Source organism: Podarcis erhardii, assembly GCF_964252035.2.
Source record: "Podarcis erhardii genome assembly, chromosome: 2".
Classification (NCBI taxonomy): domain Eukaryota; kingdom Metazoa; phylum Chordata; class Lepidosauria; order Squamata; family Lacertidae; genus Podarcis; species Podarcis erhardii.
In genome coordinates this window covers 21,151,042-21,177,289 of record NC_138498.1, presented here as the reverse complement: position 1 = coordinate 21,177,289, position 26,248 = coordinate 21,151,042, and the positions used below count along the sequence as shown (strand labels likewise).

Sequence of the window (26,248 nt, the reverse complement as noted above, 5' to 3'; positions counted from 1 at the left end):
TACTTATCATTCTGCCTTCCACAAGCAGAATTCGCTTCGCTCCTTGCAAAAGTATTTGCATATATGCAGAAATCAGCTACTTCCCATTCCTTCGTGCACAAGAATGATTCCATTCCCATGATAGCAGCCACTAGTCATACAAGCACAGTATTACAGTAGGGGATATATATATACCCTCATGTTCAAGTTGTCCAATGCTCAGCAATCTGCAATTAGGATGTACGGCTAGAATTCTCATTGCTAATGTCTAGTGCTTTTTCTTCCTTCCTGGCAACCAAGTTTCCTCTTATAAGCCAGCTTCAACAATTCTGTGGAAATTCTACAGATCCATTTGTACCCATAACGAAAAGACATGAAAGGGGAACTCCCACGTTTTACAAAACCAAGTTCTCCAAAGAGCAGTGCTACGAGCAGCAGCTTCCTGGTAATTATGGTAATGGTTTAGAAATCCGAGCTAAGTCATAAACGATGTTTTCCGAGTATCAACCTCAAAATCTCATGGCATTCCTAACCGCTGTTATGTGGGAAGACACAATCCAACCTAAACTATAGGAGCAAAGTAGTGCTTAATTGGCTTTCTGAAACCATGCTGTTCACTGTGAACAAAATGGAAGCTAAAAGGAGTCCCCAAAGCCACCTTTTTGAACACTCTGAACTAAGGTAATGGCAGTGGTACCCACCTTTTCAAGGAGCCAGCTGCCTGAAACATTAGCTGCAAGTTGTCCATTTACATCTTTTGAAATGGAACTACAGCCACATGAAATGGGGAGGGGGTTAAACAGATAAAAGGCCAAAAGTTCTTCACAAGGGTCTTCCAGTTCTCATGTGTGCCTAGCAAGCATTCTGGGGGTTTCTAATGCCTGAAAGCCCAGGCCAGTCACTGCGCTGCTAGAACTGCGTTCTTCTCAGTTTGCACAGTATGGCCAAAACTCCTCTATTGTTCATGGGGAATTTCCCAGTGGAAACTGGGTAATGCATGAACAGGAACACAGAAAGTTGCCTTTTACAGAGTCAGATCATTGGTCTGCCTAGCTCAGTACTGTCTGGCAGTAGCTTTCCAGGTGGAGCCCTACCTGGCAATGCCAGGGACTGATATCTACCCACTGAGCACTACTGCTGCTAACTATTCTAGGCCTACAAGCAGTTCTGCTCCTCCTCCTGGGCCCTCTTGAATTTTCCCCATTTTTATGTTAACAGCCCTAGGAGATGATTACCCAACATCAACCAGCGAGAGTTGTGACTGAGCAGAGATTTGAACTAAGCGAGAGTTCAGCATTTCTTAGACAGGTTTAAACATTTCTTTTAAGCCTTTGGATTGTGCTATAGTGCCGTGCATTGCTGTGCACACTGAATCAATACCACTTAGAAAAGTACAAGAATGAGTGTTCAAAACACAGCACAGTAGAGTTATTTATTGAAATACTTGAAAAGGCCAGTGAATGGGGGGGGGGAGGAATAGGTTTGACAGTGAGGAATTTCCGCTTATGAGGTTTCCTGACCGTCTTTTTTGTTCAAAAATGCCACCTACAGGTAATTCCAGCGAAGTATAGGACGCAGTGCAAACCATGCAACTAATCTACCAAGTAGAGAGTAAAGCACTGTGTAATATTTCGGCTCTACCCCATACGCCCAGCTTGCGGAAGTGAGGATGAAACAAAACACTTTGGAATTATAAACAGTTGTAATATACAAATTGATTGCCGCCGCCCGCCCCCCTTTGAAAAGTCTGCAAAACACAACAGAGTGGGAAACGAGAGAGTTGCGGAATGGCACACAAGGGTCAAGATTCTGACAAACACACGGATGATGCTTGCTGCTCTTCTGTCGGAGGGAATGCACAGCTCTCCTTCTCTCCCACCCACCACCCCCCATTCTTGACCTGCGGCACATTTTGCTGCTTAACCTAGGATGTAAAAATAATTAATCCAAGTCCAATGAAAGCTGCAGTGGGAATGAAACACTTGTGAAATAAGATCTGTGGGTAAAGGAGCAGTTCAGCTACTGAAAGAGGAGGGAACTCAACCCTCCCCCAAGCACGGTGAGCCCAAAGATAGAACGTCATACACCTGTGAAATAAATAAATGAATGGTGATCCTGGACTTGAACCTACATTGCTTAAAACAAATTCTAATTACACTCTCGCTCACTCCATTTGAAACATCTATTAATGCCAATTATAATAACTTTGGGGGACATTACGGCTCGCTGCCTTAATATATACAAGTTATATTTACAATAATTCCCTTTGGGCCTTAACAAATGTAGCCGTTTTCAGTTAGCCACTGTAATGCAAAAACATCTTCCACAACCATTGCAATACTGCAAGTTTAGAGCTATCATTTAAAATAATCTTATCCATGAATTACAAGTAATAAAGTAACTTGCATATATAAATATTTCTAGCGGATTTAGAATGTACATAAAAGTTTCTTTCTCTTTCCCTTTTGGTAGGCCCCTCCCCTGCGAGAAACGTGCTTTTCTTCCAGATCATCGCTGCTTTAGTAATGCTCTGTACATGGCAAAGCCCAAAACGGCAAAGACTGTAGCACCAAAACTCGCTCGAAGCCAAAAGGTGGAGCTCTTGAGGTCTGCTTGCGTCACATGCCTGCAATACGAAAAGCATAAGAAAAATGTAACTGATTTTGTGGTGGCAACACCAGAAAGAAGACACACAGATAAGCCTGCTTTTGGAAATCTATTACACGAGTCAATTTCGATCCAGTTACACAAACTCAATTATTTCTTGTAAAATCTTAGGAGTCAGTGCTTTTGTTCCAACTTTTCAAAGCACTGCTCAGCTACAGGAAAACCCAATTTGATATAATTGAAATTATTGTTTGATGAATCAAACTTATTGCGTGGAGACAGTAAAGGGCTCGACGAGGGTGAGTAAACGGAGATGAATACTGATAAGGCGGAAGAACTTATGAGTAGTTCCTGCGTCCAGGAAATGTGGAGATGAACTGCCTGGACAAAATCATGATCCCTCTCAAGGAGCAGGTATGTAGCTTGGAGGTACTTGTGGATCCAATAGTGTCACTGGAAGATCAGCTGGCCTCAGTGGCAATAAGTGGCTATTTCCTGCTCCAGCTATTCCAGGAACAGGTAAAGGTAAAAGTAAAGGACCCGTGGACGGTGAAGTCCACTCAAAGGGGACTATGGGGTTGCGGTGCTCTTCTTGCTTTCAGGCCGAGGGAGCTGGCGCTTGTCCACAGACAACTTTCTGGGTCATGCAGCCAGAATGACAAAACCGCTTCTGGTGCAACAGAACACAGTGATGGAAGTCAGGGCGCACGGAAACACCGTTTACCTTCCCGTTGCAGCGGTACCTATTTATCTACTTGCGCTGGCGTGCTTTCAAACTGCTAGGTTGGCAGGAGCTGGGACAGAGCAACGGGAGCTCACTCCATCACAGGGATTTGAACCACCAACCTTCTGATTGGCAAGCCCAAGAGGCTCAGTGGTTTAGACCACAGCGCCACCTGCATCCAGATATTCCAGCAGCAGGACTGTCTTGCCACAGTGACCCACGCTTTGGTAGCCTCATGCCTGGATGTGTGTAGGACTTCCATTGAAAATGGTCTAGAAGCTTCAGCTAGAGTTCTAGGTGGAATCATATTACACCTATTCTCAAATTTGGCTCAATTCAGAGTGTTGATATCAACTTATAAAGCCCTGAACAACTTAGTGCCCAAACACAGGAAGGACCTGCCCCTGTATCTGTTGGCTCAGGCCTTAAGATCTACAGGGGAGGCTGTTTTTGCAGTCCTGCCAATGAGCATTGCTTGTTGCACCGTGACATGGGATAGGGTCTTGTCTGTGGTGGTGCTCCATCTGTGGAACTCCCTTCCCTTGGAGGAGTGCCAGTCACCCTCACTGCTGAGTTTTCACAGAAAACTTTAGATATATTTCATGTATCCAGGTTCGATGTTTTGTGCTGGATCATTAATACAGATCTGCTGATGGACACTTTCAATGTGTGTTTGAACTTCTGGGTTTCAATGCATATGATGGTTTCAGTGATTTTCTTGTACTGTTTGCTGTTCTGTTAATGTGAACAGCCCTGAGATCCCAAAGCAGTCTAGAAAGAAGTGATAAATAATCAAACGTAAGATAGTAAGATTCATGCATTCATTTCAGAGGCCAATATAGGGCACAGACTCTAATCCAGCAGAAGCTATTGCTGGCTTAAAGGGATGGAGCTGGAAGTATTTTTGCAGACTGCCCCCATTAAGCCTCAGAAATCTGTTCCACGGGGTCGAGAGACCCTCTGGAACAGTGCAAGTGGCTGGGGGCTTCAAGAGGGGAACTGGCAGTGGCTGCTTGCCCCTCCGCCACTGGCGAAAGCCTCCACTGATTGGGGCTATAAGAAAATTCTCAAAACGGGATGAAGTCTGGGAAAACCAGGCTCGCGGAAATACTTTGGCTATAGAAAGTTGATGCAGAATTACACACTAAGATATAACCAATAATTATCTCCTGGTGCACTGGGCTCAAGAGGATCAGAGTGGCAGTCAATGTGTCTTGCTATCATTTCAAATGCCTGAACTCCCATTTTGACAATTTAACCTGTTATTTTCTCATGCAATGAAATGGGCCGTTTTGAACTGACAAGTGTAATACTTTCCAAAAGCTAGAGCAGCAAAATGCCTATAAATGTATTTATCATATCAAAACAACACACAATCAGGGCCGGCTATAGGTATTTTAACCTCCTAGGTCTACCCTCTTCTCCCTAGCGCCCACCCCTTCCCCTTTGGAGCTGTCTCTACAGATACCAAGGACTGGTTTAGATAACATAAGCACAAACCCACGCTGGTGATTCCCAAGCTACAGTAATCATCAGCTTCGCAAAACACCTAGAGAGGGGTGCTGGAAAAGTGCTCTTGGGTGGCTTTCATGTGGTTGTTGTTAAGAGCAGGTTTTTTTTATTTTCCTATTTTATAACTGCAATATTCCCATTTGCTTCCTGGTTTGCTGGGACTGCATTATATTTTTATGTTCTTGCATGTTTCCTTAAAACGTCAATCAAAGTCGTCTTTCAAAAAAAATTGTTAACAGCATTTTCTTAGTACAGTAGACAACTACAAAATTATCGCCCTCCCTCCTCCTCTTCATTTTTGGCCCATGTGTAGTAATGGCACAACTGGAGGACTCATAATGCTGTAAAAACGGTAATGCGAGCTAAGAGGTTAGTGAGCCAGGCCTTGATATCAAATGAGGAAAACAAAATGCAACAGAAGAGCATGGGTATGGTAGATGAAAGGAAGCCACGATGAGCTTGACAAGACCAAAGGAAAACACACAACCAGTGACCTGGAAGCTCCCAACACGCACCATTTTGTGAGCATGCTCAGCTAGCCTGGCTAAAATAAGGTGGCTTACCACAATGCGACAGACACGGTCTCAAGCAAAAAGGTCACTGCAGCGACCTTAGTTCAAGGCACAGCGATTCTCAATTTGAGTGTTACGGAACTGATTTAGGACTGCCCTATAGAACAAAAGGCTAGAAAGAATTTTCTGGCCTAGGCGTTTTAAAATCAAAATTAGAAATAATGGGGAAACTTCTAAAGTACACGAGGCAGACATCCAAGTGCACGTACACCCTAACAGACAGAGCAGGTTTCGGAGTGCAAATTCAAAAATGACCAGGGCTCCTTCAATAAAAGCAGGGATTATACAACTGCTACACACTGTTACACAAGGAGGCCAAACCAGATTCTCCAGGGATTTAGGCAGCACTTCAAGCACATCTCGAAATCCCATGCAAATTAAGTGCTTTGACTATTTACTGCGGGTGATCAGTGAAGCCACGAACAAAACCACCTACAGACAAACTCCAAATCCTTTTTTGGGCAGGGGTGAACTTCAAACGGATTAATGGCAATTGTTTCTAGCATGGGGTTAGTTCTAAGTATTTTAGAGCAAGGCATTGTCTGAGTTTCTCCTCTAGGGAGAGATGAAGTCAAGATTGTGTTACCTGTCTTCAAGTAACTGAGGATCAAGGGATGACTCCATGAAGATGGAATCCTCTACAGAGCGGACGGCGTGCACCTGGTGAACAATACTGCTCTCCTCGTCTGATAACAGCATGGCACCCAATTCAGCTACAGCGGCTCTTAACCTTTTTTACACACATGCACACAGTGGGCAGTTCATAGCATGGCGAGAAACAGTCAAGTTACGCACCAACACAGCTTACAAGTCAGCTATCAGTCTGTTTTTTTAACAAGGAGAGCCTTTGCTTTGTGTGCAGGTTATTAAAGTGGCACGTAAAAATTAATTATCAAAGTGGAAGGAAAGTATTTTTACTTTTTTTTTTACAGCCATCCCAAGCAAAAGAATTGCCAGGTGACACGGAAATTGATCCAGCATTCTTGCCAAAGAACAGGTGATATTCCTCAGAGATATTTTTAACTCACAAAAAACCTTTTTGTTTGTTATCTCTGAAATGTGCCTTAATTTTACAGAAGGGCTGTTGGGAAAATTTGAAGTTAGATCAAATGGATTGTTTTTTGCTTCCAAACTCGAATGTTCCGTATTTTATTTGTTTTCCTTCCGCTTGCGTAGAGATTTAAGGTTCTCAAATGCATGATCCAGTATTAAAAGGATCCACACTCACTCATTATTCCTGATTTTGTGTTGTGCTTCTGTATGCTTGCTTTGTTTAGTTTTACAGTATGCATGGAAACACTGCTTTTTTGAATAAAGCATAGAATTACTGTGCAAGGTCAAGTGGTGCCATCATAAGGGCAGAACGTTACGCCACAAAACAGGTTTCCGAAATGTGCCTGCCACTAAATGAAAATGAGGAGAGGGCATTTGGATCGAGGTGCTTGGTGTTTCTTCTGCCAACTAATTCTCACCCTACAAATGCTCCCAGGGTCTTCTAGACTAGCTGGAGCAACAAAGCAAAAATAGCAATTGGGACATGCACAGAGGAGAATCAGCTGTTAACCAAATGTCCCCTTGGTCCCTCATTAGCATTAAGAGGGGTACATAAGCCTGGGAACTGCCTGTTTTCCTCACAAAACCTGGTTTCATTCTAAGTGTACCACTGTCTATTGTGTGAGTGTGCCACTGTCTATTCTAAGGTAAAGGTAAAGGGACCCCTGACCGTTAGGTCCAGTCGTGGCCGACTCTGGGGTTGCGGCGCTCATCTCGCTTTATTGGCCGAGGGAGCCGGCGTACAGCTTCCGGGTCATGTGGCCAGCATGACTAAGCCGCTTCTGGCAAACCAGAGCAGCGCACGGAAACGCTGTTTACTGGAGCAGTACCTATTTATCTACTTGCACTTTGACGTGCTTTTGAACTGCTAGGTTGGCAGGAGCAGGGACCGAGCAACGGGAGCTCACCCCGTCGCGGGGATTCGAACCGCCGACCTTCTGATCAGCAAGTCCTAGGCTCTGGTTTAACCCACAGCGCCACCAGCATCCCAACTGTCTATTCTACTGTGGTTTAAATATACAGGAAGCTACCTTAAGATCCCCATTCGCTAGGCAAGGCAAACATACTCAAGGCATACATACTCGTTCATACGAAATATCCATAAAGAAAAAGAAAGAAAGAAAGCAAATAGCTTTCTTACAGTGTGTTGGGAGCAGATTCTCACTGTTTACTTCTTATATTCAGAAGCATGCCCCCTAAAGTCACACACAGAATTAAGGTGCGTCTAAAACACCTCAGAAGCAGCAGCTGGCAAAGGATCCCCCCCCCCCCGTTTTTAAAAAGGTGTTAATCTAATTCTACACATTGCTGTGCACTTCATGTGTATAATATCTGTATTCAGGTATTCGTGCCCTCAAAGTACAAAATGAAAGAAGGGAAGAATAGCCACTCCCAGCCAGCTAAATGCCACCCATAAGCAAAGCTCTTTATTTTGAAACGTATTTGAGAACTGGGGGTGGTGATGTAGGAAAACAGCCAAGAAAGCATCTGTTTACCCAAAGATAGAAGTTTCACCAAATGCATTTTCTAAAAACTTAAGGTTGGGCCACTTCAAACATATTTGACCAGAATATATCTGTGCTGACTTTGAAGGGTGCTTAGTGTACTTCTGCACTACTTAACTGTTAGAACAGCCAGTCTCAAGTTTAGTTTTAGCCTCTAAGAACTGAACCCTAACAATTTCATCCAAAAAATTCCCATGCTAGCAGAGATGGTCTGAGAACAAGCACACAACATGTGCCCGCACAAGCAGATATATTCCATTTATCTTATTTATTTCACAAAATTTATATACTGCTTGATAGCAACCATATTAAAATGATCAATAAGAGTTAAAGAACAAGTAATTGAAAACGTATCAAAGCGGTCGAGGAAGGCAATCCTGCAACTACACAGGGTGTCAAGGGCTTTATATACCCATCGTAACTTGGCCTAGTAACAAATCGGCAACCACTGCAGATCTCTAAGCATAGGCGTTATCTGCTGACAGGGTCTCACTCCTATCAGCTGCTGTACTAACTGCGGTTTCTGGATCAAGCACAAGGGAAGTCCCACATAGAGTGCATTGCAGTAATCCAGTTTTTAAGTCACTGATGCCCAAACCGCTGTGGTCAGGCTCTCTTGGTCCAGAACAGTTGTGCAGTTGTACCTTGGAAGTCGAAGGGAATCCATTCTGGAAGTCCGTTCGACTTCCAAAACGTTCGCACACCAAACTGCGGCTTCTGATTGGCTGAAGCTCCTGCAGCCAATTGGAAGCCACGGAAGCCCCATCGGATGTTTGGGTTCCAAAAGAACGTTTGCAAACCGGAACAATCACTTCCGGGTTTGCGGCATTCAGGAGCCAAAACATCTGAGTTCCAGGGTGGTCTGGATCCAAGGTACCACCGTATGTGTTGTACCAGGCACACCTGGTAAAAGGTGCTTCTAGCTACTGAGGCTCCCTGGGCCTCCAGTGACAAAAGAGGGTCCAGAAGCCCCCCAAGGCTGCGTACCTGCTCCTACAAAGGAAGTGCAGCCCCATTCAGGGCAGGTAATCAACCAGTTTCTCAAAACATGGGAGTCACTCACACACAGTGCCTCCAGGATTAAAGCACAGATTATTTTCCTTCATTTCTAAAGATTTCAAAGGGGGCAGGATGTAAACCAATAGCTGGATTATATATTAGTACCCTATGTGATTATGGAACAGTGGCTTCAACTTGTTTAGGCTAAGCAGGAAAGTTTTACAAAGCCATTTACAGTGCAACTTTAATACCCTAAAAAATCTCTTTAGATCATACAGGTAGAGTATTAATAGTGCATTAGGATTTTACATTCCCTTTTTAAAGAGCACATGCACAAGGGTTTACCAATGTTTCAGAAAGATCATTTCTATTTAATCAACAAAACAAGCATTTTATGTTAATAAATGCAGACTGTGCTTTCCAAACAAAAGCAACAGATATTCTATTTTGCAAGCAGAGTGTACACTGTCAATTTCAACACAGTTACTGGGCTAACTAGCAGTCATAAGACAAGTTATCACACCAGCAGCATTAACTGAGCAGAACCATTAGTTTTGCCTGGGAATGTGATGCTACTCAACAAGCTAGGAACATGCAGAAGCCAAGATGACTGTCTAACACATGAGTAAGCAAACTAAGGCCCGGGGGCTGGATCCGGCCCAATCGCCTTCTAAATCCAACCCGAGGAAGGTCCAGGAATCATCATGTTTTTACATGAGTAGAATGTGTCCTTTTATTTAAAATGCATCTCTGGGTTATTTGTGGAGCATAGGAATTCGTTCATATTTTTTTTCAAGATATAGTCCTCAAGGTCTGAGGGACAGTGGACTGGCCCCCTGCTGAAAAAGTTTGCTGACCCCTGGTCTAACGCATTGTTCAATCCTCACTCCCTCAAAGTTTTAGTAGCCTTAACTAGATAACTGGGAAGAGTTATGACAAGACTCAGGACTTCCTGCATGCTAAATATGAGGAAAGCTTTATCACATCACTAACCTGCCTTTAAACGCCCAGATCGGTGTCTGATTGGCAAGTCCTAGGCTCTGTGGTTTAACCCACAGCGCCACCCGTGTCCTTAATGCAGAGATACACATCCACTATTTTTTCTTCCTAGATTCCTTTTCAAAAGCCTACCCTAACCTGTTGCACTTTTGAAACTCTGTCAAGCAGATCTTTTATTCTCCTCAACCACACTTTCCCATAATTCTCTGAATTCAAGAGAGTTTAAAAAGAAATTTGGGAGCTTCTTTTTGGCGACAAGACGGGGAAGATCCTCCTGAATAAAAGGAAAAGAAAATAGGTGGCAAGTATTTCATTTGGACTAATTATTTATTTTTACCTGCCTACAGTTGTATTTCTACTACTGAGTTATAATGGGCCTGCCAGGGTAAAGAGTTAGCACAATATTGACAAGCTTCTTCCAAAGACAAACCAAATGAATAATCAGGATCAGGACTGAACAGACTTAAATCTACTCTTAAGAACTCAGGAGGACATACAGTAAGGCTTATAAAATGTGGGGAGGCTTCATAAGCCCCCAGTTACACATTACTTCATACAAAGAAGGATACAGCTCATCTTGCCATCAATACTGAGTGCTGAATTGATAATCCAACCTCTTGTTCAATCAAGCGTCACACTTGCAAATACCAATTGGCCATTCATGAAGATGGAGGGAGGATAAATCTAGCACATCAAAGACAACCCTCAAATGAAGGCAACATTGTGGGTGGAAAGGTATAGGAGTTTGCAAAGAAGAAATGATGGCCCTGCCACACACAACAATGACAGGCACTTGTAAATTAAAATGCCATGCGTGCCAAGGCTAGTCACTATGGTTGCTGGACTACAATTCCTATGATCCCAGACCAGTTGGGAGTTGGAGTCCGACAATACGTGAAGGGCACCATGTTGGGTTTTTTCCTGATCTTTGTAGTCCCAATGCCAGACCTTTGGAAGGGGGCAAAGAAACTGGGAAGCATAATCATTTCCCACAGCATCAGAAAGGGAAACAAGCCAAAGAATTGTGACCTTTTAAAAAAATCTTCAGGGTAGTAGAGAATATAAAGTGAGGATATACCATATTTTTCCGTGTATAAGACACTCCCATGTATAAGATGCCCCCAATTTTGGGGGACTCCAAATTAAGAAAACGCCCCTCAGCACTACCCGTGTATAAGGCGAGCCCCAATTTTAAAACTTTTTTTTTTTTTTTTTTTGTAAAAACACCACAACGCCTATACACTTATTTTTCAGTCCTATACACTGAAAAATATGGTAATTTAAAGTGAGAGATAAAGATGGCTCTCCAACACTAGTTGGAATCATTCTTGGCTCAGCGCATAATCAACGCAACATACCAAGATATTGATTCCATGTAACTGGAGATGTGTAGCTCTTTTCCATTTATGAAACTCACAAAAATGAAAACACTTGGGTTTTTGCTTCTTCTTCTTTTAACACAATGGCCAATCTATATTTATTTTAAGAAAAAGCCTTTCCAATAGGCTTTCAGCTTCAAAGAATCAAGATGGGGGGGGGGACCTCTCAGATGGAAATTCCCACCATCATGTTGAACTTCAACTTTACCCATGAAGGGATTCAGGCCAGAGTAAAACTAATCATACCAGAGGAATAAGGCAACAAGGCAAACACAGAATATCAGCCTCCAATATACACAAGACATGCAGACAACCAAATGGAAACAACCAAGCACACACACAAACGAGGAATTAGAAGGCACACTCAGAAACGTCATTTTCAAAGAGAGGCACAAGAATGCAGCAAGAGAAGAGTTAATGCCAGCCAGACAAATGAAAATGAACGCCTAAAGGAGAAAATGAATGAAACAAAAATAATCCAGCATGGCTCAACTGTTTTATCGAAGGCATGTGGTGTACAGTATTTGTTCCTAATCAGTCATGTTCCTAATCAACTCTTTAAAGTCAGAATTCCTGGAAAGCTCAAACCAAGACTACTGCATTCAACTGTGCCAGGGTTGGTGAACCTACAGCCCAATAACAGACCCTTTATTTTGCCCCAAAAACTTTCCCCAGGCCACACATTGTGCTTTACACCTTGGGCATTTTTGCCTTCCTGGAATCTGTCCTTGAATATGTCAATGTTTCTTGCTTGTTCAGAAGAAACAATAAAGAATAGCCGACTATATAAAAGTAATAATCTGTTGCCCCTCCCACTTTTGCCTCTGGCCCCGCCCACCAATGGCAACAGTCCTTAAAAGGGGCCCCAGAAAAGAGCGCAGCCTTTCGGCTGATAAAGATTCCACACCCCTGCACTACAGGATATACTTCAGCATTGCAGTGATTTTCCTTCTTTATAATTTCTTTTTAAAAGGTCTGTGGATCCAGAGCACTTGTTAAAAGTTACTGTGAAGCATACTGTAGGCTTTTTGCCCCTGCTCCCCACACCGCTGCCCACTCCACCCCCAAGGGTGACATGAGGCTTACAACTTCAGTCTTGCAGCTCCCCGCTTACCGGCTAGAATAAAGTATCATTAAACTTCCAGGCTTGTGGTCCAGAAATTCATTTTCTCAAGACCTCAATTAACGGAATGCACTTTCTTTTTGGGAACAGTTCCATCGCAAAGATTAGAAGTGTGTCTAATGTGTGTCTAAAACTGTCAGCTCTAATTCAAGGCTGCAATGCTCTCCTCCTTTACCTCGAAGAGTCCCAGTGAGATCAGTGAGATGTACAGAGGAGAGGCACGAATATTCTGAAGTTTCCTGAGAAGAGAACTATTGCTGTTCTCTGAAACTGCAGAACCACATATCACACTGTTCTTTCTATGGGGCTCGCACATAAACCTCCCACAGGTGTGCCACCTAGTAAAAGCCAGTGTGGTGTAGTGGTTAAGAGTGGTAGTCTTGTAATCTGGGGAACCGGGTTCGAGTCTCCGCTCCTCCACATGCAGCTGCTGGGTGACCTTGGGCCAGTCACACTTCTCTGAAGTCTCTCAGCCCCACTCACCTCACAGAGTGTTTGTTGTGGGGGAGGAAGGGAAAGGAGAATGTTAGCCGCTTGGAGACTCCTTAAAGGGAGTGAAAGGCGGGATATCAAATCCAAACTCTTCCTCTTCTTGTTCTTCTAAAATGGGGGCAGTGGGGGAAATAGCAAAACCCAGATAAGCTATGCTCACATCCTGAAAACCTGCAGGCAGTTTTGCAATTGCACTCAAGAGGCGACAGACACCCCCCCCCCTTTTTTTGTTCTGAGTGCCTATATGCAAAGCAGATACAGTGGTACTTCGGGTTAAGTACTTAATTCATTCCGGAGGTCCATTCTTAACCTGAAACTGTTCTTAACCTGAAGCACCACTTTAGCTAATGGGGCCTCCTGCTACCACCGCGCCGCTGGAGCACGATTTCTGTTCTCATCCTGAAGCAAAGTTCTTAACCCAAGGTACTATTTCTGGGTTAGCGAAGTCTGTAACCTGAAGCGTATGTAACCCGAAGCGTATGTAACCTGAGGTATCACTGTACTGCACACAAATAAGAAGGAGTAAAAGAAGTGGAGGTTTAGAATACAGTCGTACTTTGGAAGTCAAACAGAATCCGTTTTGGAAGTCCGTTCAACTTCTAAAACATTCAAAAACCAAATCATGGCTTCTGATTGGCTGCAGGAAGCTCCTGCAGCCAATTAGAGCCATGAAAGCCCCATTGGACGTTCAGGTTCCAAAAGAACATTCGCAAACCAGAACAATCACTTCTGGGTTTGTGGCGTTCAGGAGCCAAAATGTCCGAGTTCCAGGGCGTTTGACAACCAAGGTATGACTGTACTCTGTTCTTATTCTGAACCAGATTTTAACAAAGTTAGATGACATTGCCTGTAGCCTTCCCAAATTTCAGGTGCAGGTTTCTCTCAGCCAAAGTACCTAAGATTCTCGTAGTTCCGGTGTGGCTATCATCCATAACAATCAGTCATGCTGTCTGGCGCTGATGGGAGCTGGAGTTCAACAAATTCTCAAGCCAAGGTTCTCATAAACAGTGGCCGAGGTGAAAAACTGTGTGTCTGCCACTTCAGTCTATGGGTGGGAGCTCACATGACTGAATGCTGTTCCGTGCAAACACACCCACACCCAAAACATCTGAAAGATTAGGTTCAGAATGAAATCATCTAGCCAAGCCTTCTCCCTGACTTGCCAATGTCTATGTGTAGCAATGCTTATTTTGTGGAAGAGCCGTGGGTACAAAAAAAAGAGGCCGACAGGCCCAGGTCTCAAACAATGAAGACAGAACGTTATCTGGGGATTGAGGGGAAAGATCCTTAAACTCTCGCTCCGAGTTCAGATTCTGCCTACCCAGCTCTGGCTGAACAACTGCCCCCCAACCTTGCTGTCCCCTCTTGCCCTCAAGAGGAGATTGTATTTTCTTTTGAGTGCCCATCTTGAATGAGGAGAACTGTAAGATTTGAGACCTGTTGCTGGCACAGTACCATGCTCTAATCTAAACAGAGGTCAGGGTAATGACCTCATTCTTCTTGCCTGGGTTGCAGGGAGGCTGGGTATGAGCACTTAAGCTATCCAGGAGTCTTCTGAAAAACAACTGAGAGACTGGCTTCCTATTTAAGTTTTCCAGCTGCAGTTAATAGCTAGCTCTGCAGCTGGAAAGAACAAGCGGCATAGGTATGGGGTGAGGGGTTCAGACTATGGAAGACCCCCCCCCGCACGAATACTTTCATGTTCCTTACAGATCTTCCTAATAGACAGTTAATGAAAAGCTGTGGTGAAATGTTCGTTGGAAAACAGAACTGCCTTCATGCACCCTGTGTGTGTTGCTAGCCGACGTTCTACAAATCAAGCTACATAATGCATTTTAAACTTTGCTTTCCAACCACAGGCAACTAAAACAAGGCTACCAGCTAAGGGAGTACACAGGTATACCTCGGAGATGTTGCGAGTTCTGTTCCAGACCACCGCAGTAGAGCGAATGTCACAGTAAAGCAATTCACTATTTTTTTTGGGGGGGGGGGGTTCCCAGTGCATATAAGAATTATAATTATCCTATACTGTTGTCTATTAAACAAGTTCCCCCTAGCTGCAGGGGTGGGGGACCCAGCCCCAGCCCAAGCAACTCCAACCCTGTACTACGCCATGGAGATATACTTTGATTTTTAACTCCCATTCATCTGCTGGGTCTGATCTGACACTAGTGAATGCTGGCAAATCCTGTTCTATGTTCACAAAAAGAAAAAAAGGATTTAGCAGACGCAAGGAGCAGCGTAGGTAAGCTGCACGACTGTTTGTAATACAGTAGGCCTGCAACTCATGTTCCAAGGATCGTGTCCCAAAAGCCAAAATCGCGTATAGTCTAAAGCCATTGTGTTTAATGGCGGGTGGGATTGCCAAAGTCCTTTTTTCTGGAACCTTTCCGCCCCTTTATTATTATTATTATTATTTCCATGCACATAAAGCTGAATGCATTCAAGTTGCGGGCTTACTGTACTAAAAAAGTATTCAGCCAGTGTTAGTTTGTTGCTAGTAACTTTCTAATATATATATATATGAATGTCTTGAACAGAGAACGATTCGCCCCAGCTGCATTCGTAAAACTTATGTAAGTAGGGATTATTTTCTAAAGGAGGAATTTGTTGTTAATGCCACAGATCTCATCGCACCATATCCATTTGCAGGGACCGAGCATTTGTGCTCTAAACTCTGGAAGTGATTTTGACTCGTATCGATAAACCAAAATATACACACATTTAGACTGTACGGTGGGTCTGGGGGTCAGCAACCGGAAGCTCTCGGTCAAATCTAGACTCCTAAAAGATGTTAATTTGCCACCTGGTTGCTGAACAAGAGGCAAAATCGTGGTGAAAATGGCTTCAGAGGTAACAGAACCCAATGGCAAGTCACTTTTATGGTCGAGGGTACCACTGGTCCACTCCCATGTCCAAATTGCCATGTGGGAAACTCAGTTGCTTACCAGGGCTGTACAGTGTTTCTCATGTCTTAACTTGCCTGCACATAGAAATTTTAAAATCTACATCAAAGTTGCATATAAATTTAATAGTACAGCTATTTTGTATGAAATGACTAGCAAAGGCTTGTCCCCATCCCCCCAAGCTCTCTAGCAAGCTACATTAAGCTACTCACATTTTTGTACTTGCTAAATGGCTGAGATTCAATATGCCAATTAGGATAAGCACTACCTGAAGAGAAAAGCTTGTATATCGGGTACATTTGCCTGCTCAATGGATATGGAGCAAAGTGCCTGCGTCTCAGTTACAAAGTTCAACCATTTGTTTTAATAAAAGTACTTTTAAAGCACGCCTGGTACCTAGTAAATAAAAATCAAAGACCTGTTAAGAACTGCGGTGAAGAGTTTGTTCTTTACAGATTGCAGCAAGTCTGAGTTGAGGAGGTTCTGACAGATGCAAAATGTACACCTGTTGCAGGTGCACATACAGCGTAATCGGGCATGGCTGCAAAAACACACAGAAGGATAGGAATTGAGATCTCAGGCAGAAACCAGGGCTGAGCCAAAACCATGAGCGGTGAGGATAAAACTGGTTACATTCCGGGGAAAAGTGAGGCAAGGGTAGGCTAAAGTTGTACAGATTTCCAGGAGGAGACTATTTTAGAAAAGTGCATTGTGCCCACATGCCTGCATCCCCAACAAGAGGAAGAGAGAGAGAAGGGAGGGGGGATTCAACTTTTATTTTATACACAGCTTAGACGGAGAAGCAGAATGTAATATGCTCTTGTTTAACAAGAGGCAACTCCTCCACAATCCATAGAAAGAACGGAATTCGGTTCCTTTCTCCTGCTACTGAAACTGAACAACTTCATGAAGCCAACAGCTACCCTTACCTCTTCCATCCCAACCAACACACACATGCTTAAGAATTGGGGAAAGAGAAAGGGAAGGTAAGAAAGTCAAATACACTGTTGCATATATTTCTCAAAACATTTGACTATTCCAGCTGGGCCAAATGCATTGAAGAAGACTTTTTAAAAAAGGAGCCTGAACGTAAGATGTCCTCTGCACCCCACCCCCCCAAAATCTGGACTTCCTGGTGAAAGCAATCAAATTAACCCATTTGAACAAGTGACAGCCATAACCCTTCAGCAATGATGTTCAAGTGCACAGGAGCACAGGAACATTAAAAGTGGTTTGGGGGGGAAAAAAGAATTAATTGATTCGGTCTCCAAGACCGAAAAATGGAAAATGAATGTTTGAAGGTATTCTACATTTGATTACTAGATGTGAGGACAAGGTTATTGCCAACTTTATTGAAAGATTTACAGGGCATGTAGTTAGCCCTGGAGGGTCAGTCCCTGTGGAAAACACATGGTCCCTCACAGAAAAAAATGAAAAATAAAACTAAAACAAAAAGTTCCTGTTCCAGTGAAGTCTTGGATTGCACTGAATATCCACTATTGTACTATAATGAACCTGTCATTTTAAGCGATGTCTAAACCAACAACGCAGAAAAGGTTAGACCTACCAGACTAACAAAGTCTGCAGACTGAACTTGTTTGGCAACAGAGCAAGATGCTTAGTGAGAAACAGCAACTTTGAGAAGCATTCAATCTCTGGGCTCACAAGCATCTACATGAAATGTAGGATAGCTATTAAATTTGAGCAGCAACAAGTGTGGTCCAAAAGAGAGATAAACGAAAGCAAGAGAACTCCTATGGTGCTGCTAGAGAAAAATATGGTGCAAGAATTGAGGAAAACAATGACAATATTAACAATGACTGTAGGCCACCTTGCTTTAGCAAATGTGCACCTTGAAACCTCCTGAGGGTATCACATTTTTTCACATCAATATCTACCTTTCTATAGAGCAGAGCTTTCCAAACTGTGTGTCGCAACATGCTAGTGTGTCGGCCGCCTTGTGTAGGTGTCTCGCGCACATGCTTCCCACGCTCCTTGCTAGTAAAACTGAATTACTGTGTTACGAAATGATGTGTGTCTAAAAAGTGTGTCACCAACATGAAAAGTCTGGAAAGCTCTGCTATAGAGCTTAAAGGTAAAGGTAAAGGGACCCCTGACCATTAGGTCCAGTCGTGGCCGACTCTGGGGTTGTGGCGCTCATCTCGTTTTACTGGCCGAGGGAGCCGGGGTACAGCATGACTAAGCCACTTCTGGCGAACCAGAGCAGTGCATAGAAATGCCATTTACCTTCCCCCTGGAGAGGTACCTATTGATCTACTTGCACTTTCATGTGCTTTCGAACTGCTAGGTTGGCAGGAGCAGGGACCGAGCAACAGGAGCTCACCCTGTCGCGGGGATTCAAACCGCCGACCTTCTGATCGGCAAGTCCTAGGCTCTGTGGTTTCACCCACAGAGCCACCCGTGTCCCAACACTATAGAGCTTACTACTGCTGTAAATAAGTATTGTAATTAGGATTTGTGTCGTGTAACTTGCAGTAGTGTGACTATTTAAAAAGAGGAGAGTTAAAAATACTTTCAAGTTGCTTTGCTTCCAGCCTGCCAGGAGCTCCAATTCCGAAAGGCAACTGGAACTGCGCCAGTGCCCAAGCTGAAACTGCGTACTTATTTGACAAGTCTTTGCTCTGTCCTGTATGTGCACCAATATCTATACCCCACCCTAGAAAACTGAGCCTTTTTTTTTTTTTTTACTCTAGAAGTAGTCTTCTCTGTAGTTCTTCTCTGTACAGAGAAGAATGGGTCTTCTCTGTAGTGGTTCCTCATTATATCACAGTCGTACCTTGGATTCCCAACGCCTTATGAGTCGAACGTTTTGGCTCCCAAACGCTGCAAACCAGGAAGTGACTGTTCCGGTTTGCGAACGTTCTTTGGAACCCCAATGTCTGACATAGCTTCCGATTGGCTGCAGGAGGTACCTGCAGCCAATCGGAAGCTGCACCTTGGTTTCTAAACATTTTGGAAGTCAAACAGACTTCTGGAACAGATTCCGTTCGACTTCCGAGGTACAACTGTATATCTAATATGTTTATGTTTGGGTGTATTTTATATATTTCTAGGTGCCAGGCAAACATTCCGCTTCAACCAACCAAGGCTGATTAATATTCTACAGCCTTTTAAATGTGTCTGTGGGAAGGTCAGGTTACTGCTTTGCTGTTTTGTTTTACTTCTTTCCATGTTTTTATCCTGTATTTTACTCTGTGAACCGCCCTGACATCTTATGATGAAGGGAGGTATATAAATCTAATAAATAAATAAAAAGGATTTGAGAAACATGCTGCCCCCCGCAACACTGTGGTGAAACATAACTGTGATCCAAAAAATAAGTTTACATATGCCTAAGACCTTGGCTACATCTAGCAGGATTCGGGGAATTTTCTTTGAATAGCAGACTACCATGTCACGTTTCAAAATCTGTTTCCAATTCCCTTTCATTTTGGAAGTGTTTTGCCATGTGGCATAGAGCGCGGCTCTTGAACCCAGAGCCACCTTGGACACCTGGAACTAGTTTCACAATTCTTTGGAGCTTGGCCCATATATTTATGAAGGCCTACTGAGGAAATGTGCTAATATGGTACACTGATAAACCAGATACCACCAAGAGAGCCAAATTCTCTCGTCTATATTTTGAGGTTGGGCTCTTCTTCATCTGTGAAAATATACAGTGTTGGGGACTTCCAAAAAGCAAATACTAATGTTTTACCTGAAGCCTTGTGTTTTGTCCCCCCCCCCCAATGTAAATGTACCTGTTTTGGTTCCCAGTAACACTGCCCTTGAATCCCTGAGGCAAAGGCTTTGGGACATCTCACATAGCAACCTGCGATCCCCATCTTATGTAATTTGTAGCCTGGTCTCAGCTGGAATCCAATACTGGTACGACTTTCAGATATCCTCATACCTTAAGAATTTGTCTGTAGCTACCTATCAGCATTTATTTACCAAAGCCAGACTAAATGTATTTCCCTCGGAAGTTCTAAATGGCAGACTGAGAGGCAACCCCTATCAGAATAGGCTTTGTTTATGTTCCCAGGAGGTCGATTGCATGAAGAATATCCTACTGCATTGTGGGCAATATGAGCCAAGCAAGGGATCAACTGATCAAACCCTTACTGGCAAATTAGCCGGGAAAATCCGAAGCCTCCCACATTAAATATCTTTTGGAAGACAGGTCAAATGATATTACACTGGCCGTGGCAAAGTTTCTTTCGGAGGTTATAAGAAACAAAGATCATTATGCCCTAGATAAAACAAAATGACTGCCTTGGTTTCTTCCATCTGTCTGTCTGGTCGTTTTAACTGTATCTAGTTTTGAAATTGTTTGGTGGGTCTTTGGAGCGCAGTAAAGTTTTGATTTGATTTGGTTCCCAGTAAGCGAGGGTCCAGTCTCCTTGGGACATGCTCAACACTCTTCGTTAATGAATGAGTAATGACAATGAGCAAGGCAGTGCATGCATTTATGGAGAGAATAGAACCCAATGTCTTTAAGCTAGATGCGATTCTGCAATGTATTCAGACAAACTTCTCAAAATCACATTACGTGCAACAGTTGGTACGCAGGAGCTTTTTGCAGTTAATTTAGATTACTTGCATGTATTGGCCAATTCAGCGTTAAAATTCTTTGTTTAAGTTGCATCACCAACATCTCCCTCTGTTGCTAAACACAAATTTCAGTGAGGCACAGAGTTCCATCCTTATGGCAACATCAACAACAACAACATGCAAAGTTGTCATGATCCATGCAGTTATGAATACTGGGGTTCTTTGGGGTACTTACGGATACATGGCCATCGTTGTCAACTTAACAAAGATGTCCTTACTCGGTGCATCAACCGTGTTACAAGAAAAGGCTTGTGGTGGAGGCATTTTGTGTTTTTTGCAGAATTCGGAAGGGGAAATGCTGTACTCTTGTCTAACTTCATGAAGGTCTGACTTGGCAGCTATCACTAAGCAAGGTATCCTGCTGTCCATGAAGTGTTGCTAAATATTTAAATAAAAAACAAAGCAAAACACAAACAGACACAAAATAGAAAATATATACAAATGGGGGAAATTCATAGAATCTACTTATTCACACTGACTGTCCTTACGCAAATCCAAAAGGGCTTTCTATAAGCTTTTCCTCAAACAATAATCTCACGACCCATGTCCAACAATCACAAAGCAAGACTGCTTTTGGATTCTTACAGAGAGTTAAACCCAAAACTGTTGTATACAAATGCTTAATGTGACATAGAAGTTCGGAAACTTAGAGAAGTGTGGACTAGAATGCATCATTCAGCCTAAGGAATGAAAATAATCTATATGTACTGCTTCTTTAGATATGAAATTGAGACTGATCCAGCAAAAAAATTAAAAAATTCAGTACAGTCGTACCTTGGAAGTCAAATGGAATCCATTTCGGAAGTCCATTCGACTTCCAAAATGTTCGGAAACCAAAGTGCGGCTTCTGATTGGCTGCAGGAAGCTCCTGCAGCCAATCAGAAGCTGCAGAAGCCCCGTTGAATGTTCAATTTCCAAAAATAGTTTGCAAACCAGAGCAGTCACTTCCGGGTTTGTGGCGTTCAGGAGCCAAGTACGACTGTATATTATACTCCATAGCATTTCTCCAATGAAGATAGTTTTTGGAAGCAGCTATGCTGAAAATGCCACGTTGAGGTATATGATTCTTTTTAATCTGAAGTTGTTATCTGAATATCTTTGATATTCTGAAATGTTTGAAGTTACACAAGAAACTATTTGTTGGGAAAATATTGTGAACAATGCCTGAAATCTCTTTACTTTTATTATAAATGCTTCCCCCGCAAAATAAAGTACCAAATTAGACTCCATATGGAATTATCCTGAACACTATAAATCAGTGTGTATACATTTGCTAAGAAGGTTCAGTCAATAAAAGCTTCCCAGAGCATCCACGCAAGTGAAGGAGAATCACACAGAATAAATCTACATGCACCATTTTTGCAAATTTCAATGTAGATGTTATTCCTGTAGGAATCCTGTTGCATGTGAAGCAGCCTTAAGAGGAAACCTATCATACTTCCCTTTGCCAAGCACAGGTGAGAATCACAGGTACCTAAAAATGCCATCTAATCCAAATCTCCTGCCGATACATCCCTGATGATAGTAACCTGTTTTTAATCCTTTTTTATATACTGCCCTTCTTCCATGGAGTTCAGGTTATAAAACTGATTCCCCTCCCTCTTGTAACATAGGAAAGAGAGATTAGAGGGCAGGGGGCAGAGACAAACTATTGTGAGTCAAATGCATTTGACGTATTATTTACAATACCTGCATGTTTCTGCAACATTTATTTGCTATACTGCTAAAAGATACATATTTTTTGTGTGTGTGCATTTATTTTCTAGATTTTTTGTAACTCTTAGAAGAGACACGTAAAACATACAAACCTTAAAAATCCTGGCACAGTATTCAAAGGATTTGGGGTTGCTGACATCATATACTAGGCATACAGCATCACACATGATTTCAGAATCACATAAGAAGTCAGATTCACAAATGTTATGCAACTAAGGGGGGGGGGAGAGATAAAAAATTATGAAATATACTTTGCAAGCATCAAGCATACTTCTTTGCTTTCACATTCAGGTCCCCCCCCCCATTTTTTTCTTTTAAATGTACCCAAATGCAACTAACATGGATGTAGACAGCATCTACTTATAGAGATCGGCCACTCTTTAGTAGGAGAGGAAGATTTCTTGGAGCGAATGTGCCTGCATGCCTATATGTGTGTATTTTAAATGCAGTCAGTGATCTTTTCCTATGAATTCAACAGGACATACATACATACATGCTGCATAAAGAAGCCACAAATCAAGAGTTACCATTGCAAATGACCTATGGGATACGTCTGCACACATCACTATTCGGAATACTGTGTAAGATGCAGACTTGCTGGCATATAACTGCCTGTACTTACACATCCTAGTAGATCAAAAGTCATATCATATGTAGCATATCATTGTTCAACCATTTCTTCATAGCCTATCCAATCCTAAGGCAGCAGGCAAATGCTTAAGCAGTTAAGGGTTAGGTGGCAGAAAGGAATCATGTGTGTACTTGATAGCCCTTAAGGCTGCTGTATAAAGGAAGGCATGTGGCAATGGAAAAATAGGTGCAGTGCTAAAGAAGCAGAAATAGTGAATGCACAATATGACCCAGACTTCATAGATCTGTGCCTGAAAATTTCACCACCATGAATCAGCTCAGCATAATATAGAATTTAGGGTTGCCATATTTCAAAAAGTAAAAATCCCGACACAAAAGGTCTTTTTTTAATAGGAAATTCGCCCCCAAACCAACACTTCTGACACTGCCATATGCCCGGGCTTTCCCAAATATTTTTTCTGATTTCTGGAAATTCTGGACTACGGCAGCCCTATTATAGATACAATTTCACCTGTGAAATACTGTATTACAAATCAAAGCCTGAACTGGACAAAGCCAAAAACCAGTGCATTAAAAACAAGTCTCATGGAAGAAAGCAGTTTCAGCTTTCAATTTCTAAATAGCAAGATATTTCACAATTGATGCGTTTGTATGGTGTCAGAAGTAAACACCGCATTTTTTTGTATACTAAATGGATTGCAAAACTTTTATAGAATTCCACTGATACTCTGAAAAGAGGCATAAAATAATGCGTCATATTAATATATCAATATAATGATATAGTCTTACCAGTAAGTATTTTTCTTGTCCGTACACATAGACTGTATTAATTGCATAATAAGATTTGTGCTCTGGACGTATATGCTTCTGTCTCTGAAAGAACAAAAGAATTCCATTATTTTAAAAGCAAATGCTTCTCTCATGAACAAACTAATTTACGCTTAATCAGAACAGAACAAATCCTATATTGCCGAATGATAAATCAGGAGTCTCTCAGCAGAAAACTGTGTTAAAAAAATGAGTACAAACTCATTTTGTGCACAATTAACTTGCACAATTTCAACCTTATGTGGCTGAAAGCCGGCCAGTTGAAATCCCGCAAATCAACTGCATGCAAGGCAGAGAGTTTAAACGCTCTTTTTGCGCTGCGTTTTCTTGGTGTGGAAAGAGCTTTCAAGCTCTCAGAAGTGCTTGGCGGGCTCTGGGATTCTCTCAGAAGATATTGCGGGAACTCTGACAAACACACACCGCAGCAGCAGCTCTGCAGTGCACCTTCTCTGGTCCAGATGGAGCACTCTAGAGAAAATCTGTCACTTTCTCTCTTGGCCATAATCCAAACCCAGAGAATAAGTCCTGTGGAAGTACCCTAGACACTTCTTCTAGCCTTTGAGAAACAGCCTCAATACTAACCAGTTCTCCATCACCTCAGAAAGAGGGAACAGAAAAACAGGGGGAGAATGAAAGAGAAGCAGCAAAAGAAGGGATAGATTGGGGAAAGAGTTTAGAAGTACCGTATTTTTCGCTCTATAACACGCACCTGACCATAACACGCACATAGTTTTTAGAGGAGGAAAACAAGAAAAAAATATTCTAAATGAAACAGTGGATATATGATTTTTGTGGTTCATGCTGTGGTCACAGACATGTGATCTGACGGTGAGTTTGGGGTAGCCCAATGCAAAAATCCTGAGGATCCATGTGGATCCATGCTTTGTAACCACGTTTTTGCGCCATTGCGACCCCATGAAACAGTGGGTGCGTGTGTGTTTTGGTGCAGGCTGTAGCCATGGATATGCTATGTGATCTGATGGTGAATTTGGGGTGACCTAGTGCAAAAATCCTGAGGATCCATGTGGATCCGTGCTTTGTAACCACGTTTTAAGTGGGGAGGGAAGGAAAAGAACTCAAGGGACAAGGAGCTCGCGTGGGGGGTGTGGAGAAGGATGCTGCTGATAATGCAGGAGAGGCTCCTCTCCAGCTTTGCTCCTTTAGAACAAGCAGGCTCTGCGTCTCTCCCTCCTCCCCGGCAAGGAAACCATGATAGTAACCACTCTGAGACAAATCAAGAAAAATTGCGACCAACACTCTCCCCCAACAAGCGCAGTGAGGTCAAAACACACACACACGCAGAGAGGGAACTGGCCCTAAAGTCGCAGGGCACTGGGGGAGTGAACGGGAAGCAAGAGAAGGAGAAGGAGCCCTCACACACACAGAGACACACAGAGTGTCAATTCTAAAGTCGGAGGGACAGCGCAGGGAGAGTGACGGGAAGCAGGAGGAGGAGAAGGAGCCCTCTCTCTCACACACACAGACACAGAGTGTCAATTCTAAAGTCGGAGGGACAGCGCAGGGAGAGTGAAGGGAAGCAGGAGGAGGAGAAGGAGCCCTCTCTCTCACACACACAGACACAGAGTGTCAATTCTAAAGTCGGAGGGAGAGTGCAGGGGCGCAGGGAGAGCGAAGGGGAAGCAGGAGGAGGAGAACTATAGCTCAAGCACACACACACACAGCCCCTACAGTGGCTAATCCAAAATCGGACAGCAAAAAACTGCAGGCAGGGACAGAGAGTACGTTTTTTTTTAAAAGCAGCCAACCCCGCTCTGCTTCTCTCCCTCCTCCCGGCTAGGCTGGCTGAAAAGCTTCGCTGCTACTTAGCAGATCAGTGGGGAGGAGAGAGGAACATAGAGGACGGGTTTTTTTAAAGCAGCCAAGCCCGCTCTGCTTCTCTCCCTCCTCCCGGCTCGGCTCGCTGACAGGAGCCGCTTACACCTGCTTTGCTGTTTCAAAGCAAGCCACGGACTGCTCACAACTGCAGCAGATTCCCCCGCCATCTGTAGGCATTCGCTCCATAACACGCACAGACATTTCCCCTTACTTTCTAGGAGGAAAAATCTGCGTGTTATGGAGCGAAATTTACGGTATGTTTGCAAGGCAGCAGTTACTGCCTAACCACAATACTGTTTTAGTGTCACAGGCTACCACCTGTTAATACAAAAACAGAAGAATTCTTACCATTAGGTTTCTTCCAAGCAGTGCCTGGAGGACTCCACTTTTTCCAGAGCCTTTCAACCCAATTAGATTGCACCTGAACACGTTCCTCTGAGTCTGTTTTTTCTGCAGGTCAATCTTTTTATCTCTAGTTACTTTAAAAAAAGGGGGGGGGGAGAGAAGATTTCACACAAATGTACATATTACAGACACAGGAATACTATGCTTTGTAACAATGTGCACAACCATAAAACAATCAAGAGTTTGGGATCCAGAGAACTTAGCTAACTGGATGCTCCATGGACATGGGGGAGGTCAAAAACAGTGTGAGAAATGGTACTGGGGGGTGAAGGAGCGAAATGGCAAAAAAAAAGTCTCTGTAGGAGGTCCAAAAAAAGTCTCTGTAGGAGGTCAAAAACAGTGTGAGAAATGGTACTGGGGGGTGAAGGAGCGAAATGGCAAAAAAAAAAAAAAAGTCTCTTCCCCTCC

General features: G+C 43.1%; 1 protein-coding gene and 1 long non-coding RNA gene across 5 annotated transcripts in view; one reads left to right on the top strand and one right to left on the bottom strand.

The window, feature by feature from the left end:
- Positions 1-26,248, top strand: part of LOC309335167 — a 157,470-nt gene that overhangs the window by 4,958 nt on the left and 126,264 nt on the right. The window lies entirely within an intron of this gene.
- Positions 1,393-26,248, bottom strand: part of RHOT1 (ras homolog family member T1) — a 54,779-nt gene continuing 29,923 nt past the window's right edge. The window contains exons 15-21 of one of the 4 annotated variants that reach the window (XM_081849653.1): positions 25,784-25,914; positions 23,561-23,644; positions 22,273-22,392; positions 20,640-20,842; positions 16,269-16,391; positions 5,981-6,124; positions 1,393-2,605 (exon numbers count right to left, since the gene is read on the bottom strand). In XM_081849653.1, coding sequence (XP_081705779.1) covers positions 2,488-2,605; positions 5,981-6,124; positions 16,269-16,391; positions 20,640-20,842; positions 22,273-22,392; positions 23,561-23,644; positions 25,784-25,914 — 923 coding nt within the window. In that variant the 3' untranslated portion in view covers positions 1,393-2,487. Of the gene's footprint in view, positions 2,606-5,980; positions 6,125-11,693; positions 11,776-16,268; positions 16,392-20,639; positions 20,843-22,272; positions 22,393-23,560; positions 23,645-25,783; positions 25,915-26,248 lie in introns of those variants that run through there. The other 3 variants (XM_081849654.1, XM_081849655.1, XM_081849656.1) reach the window with 3 other exon arrangements.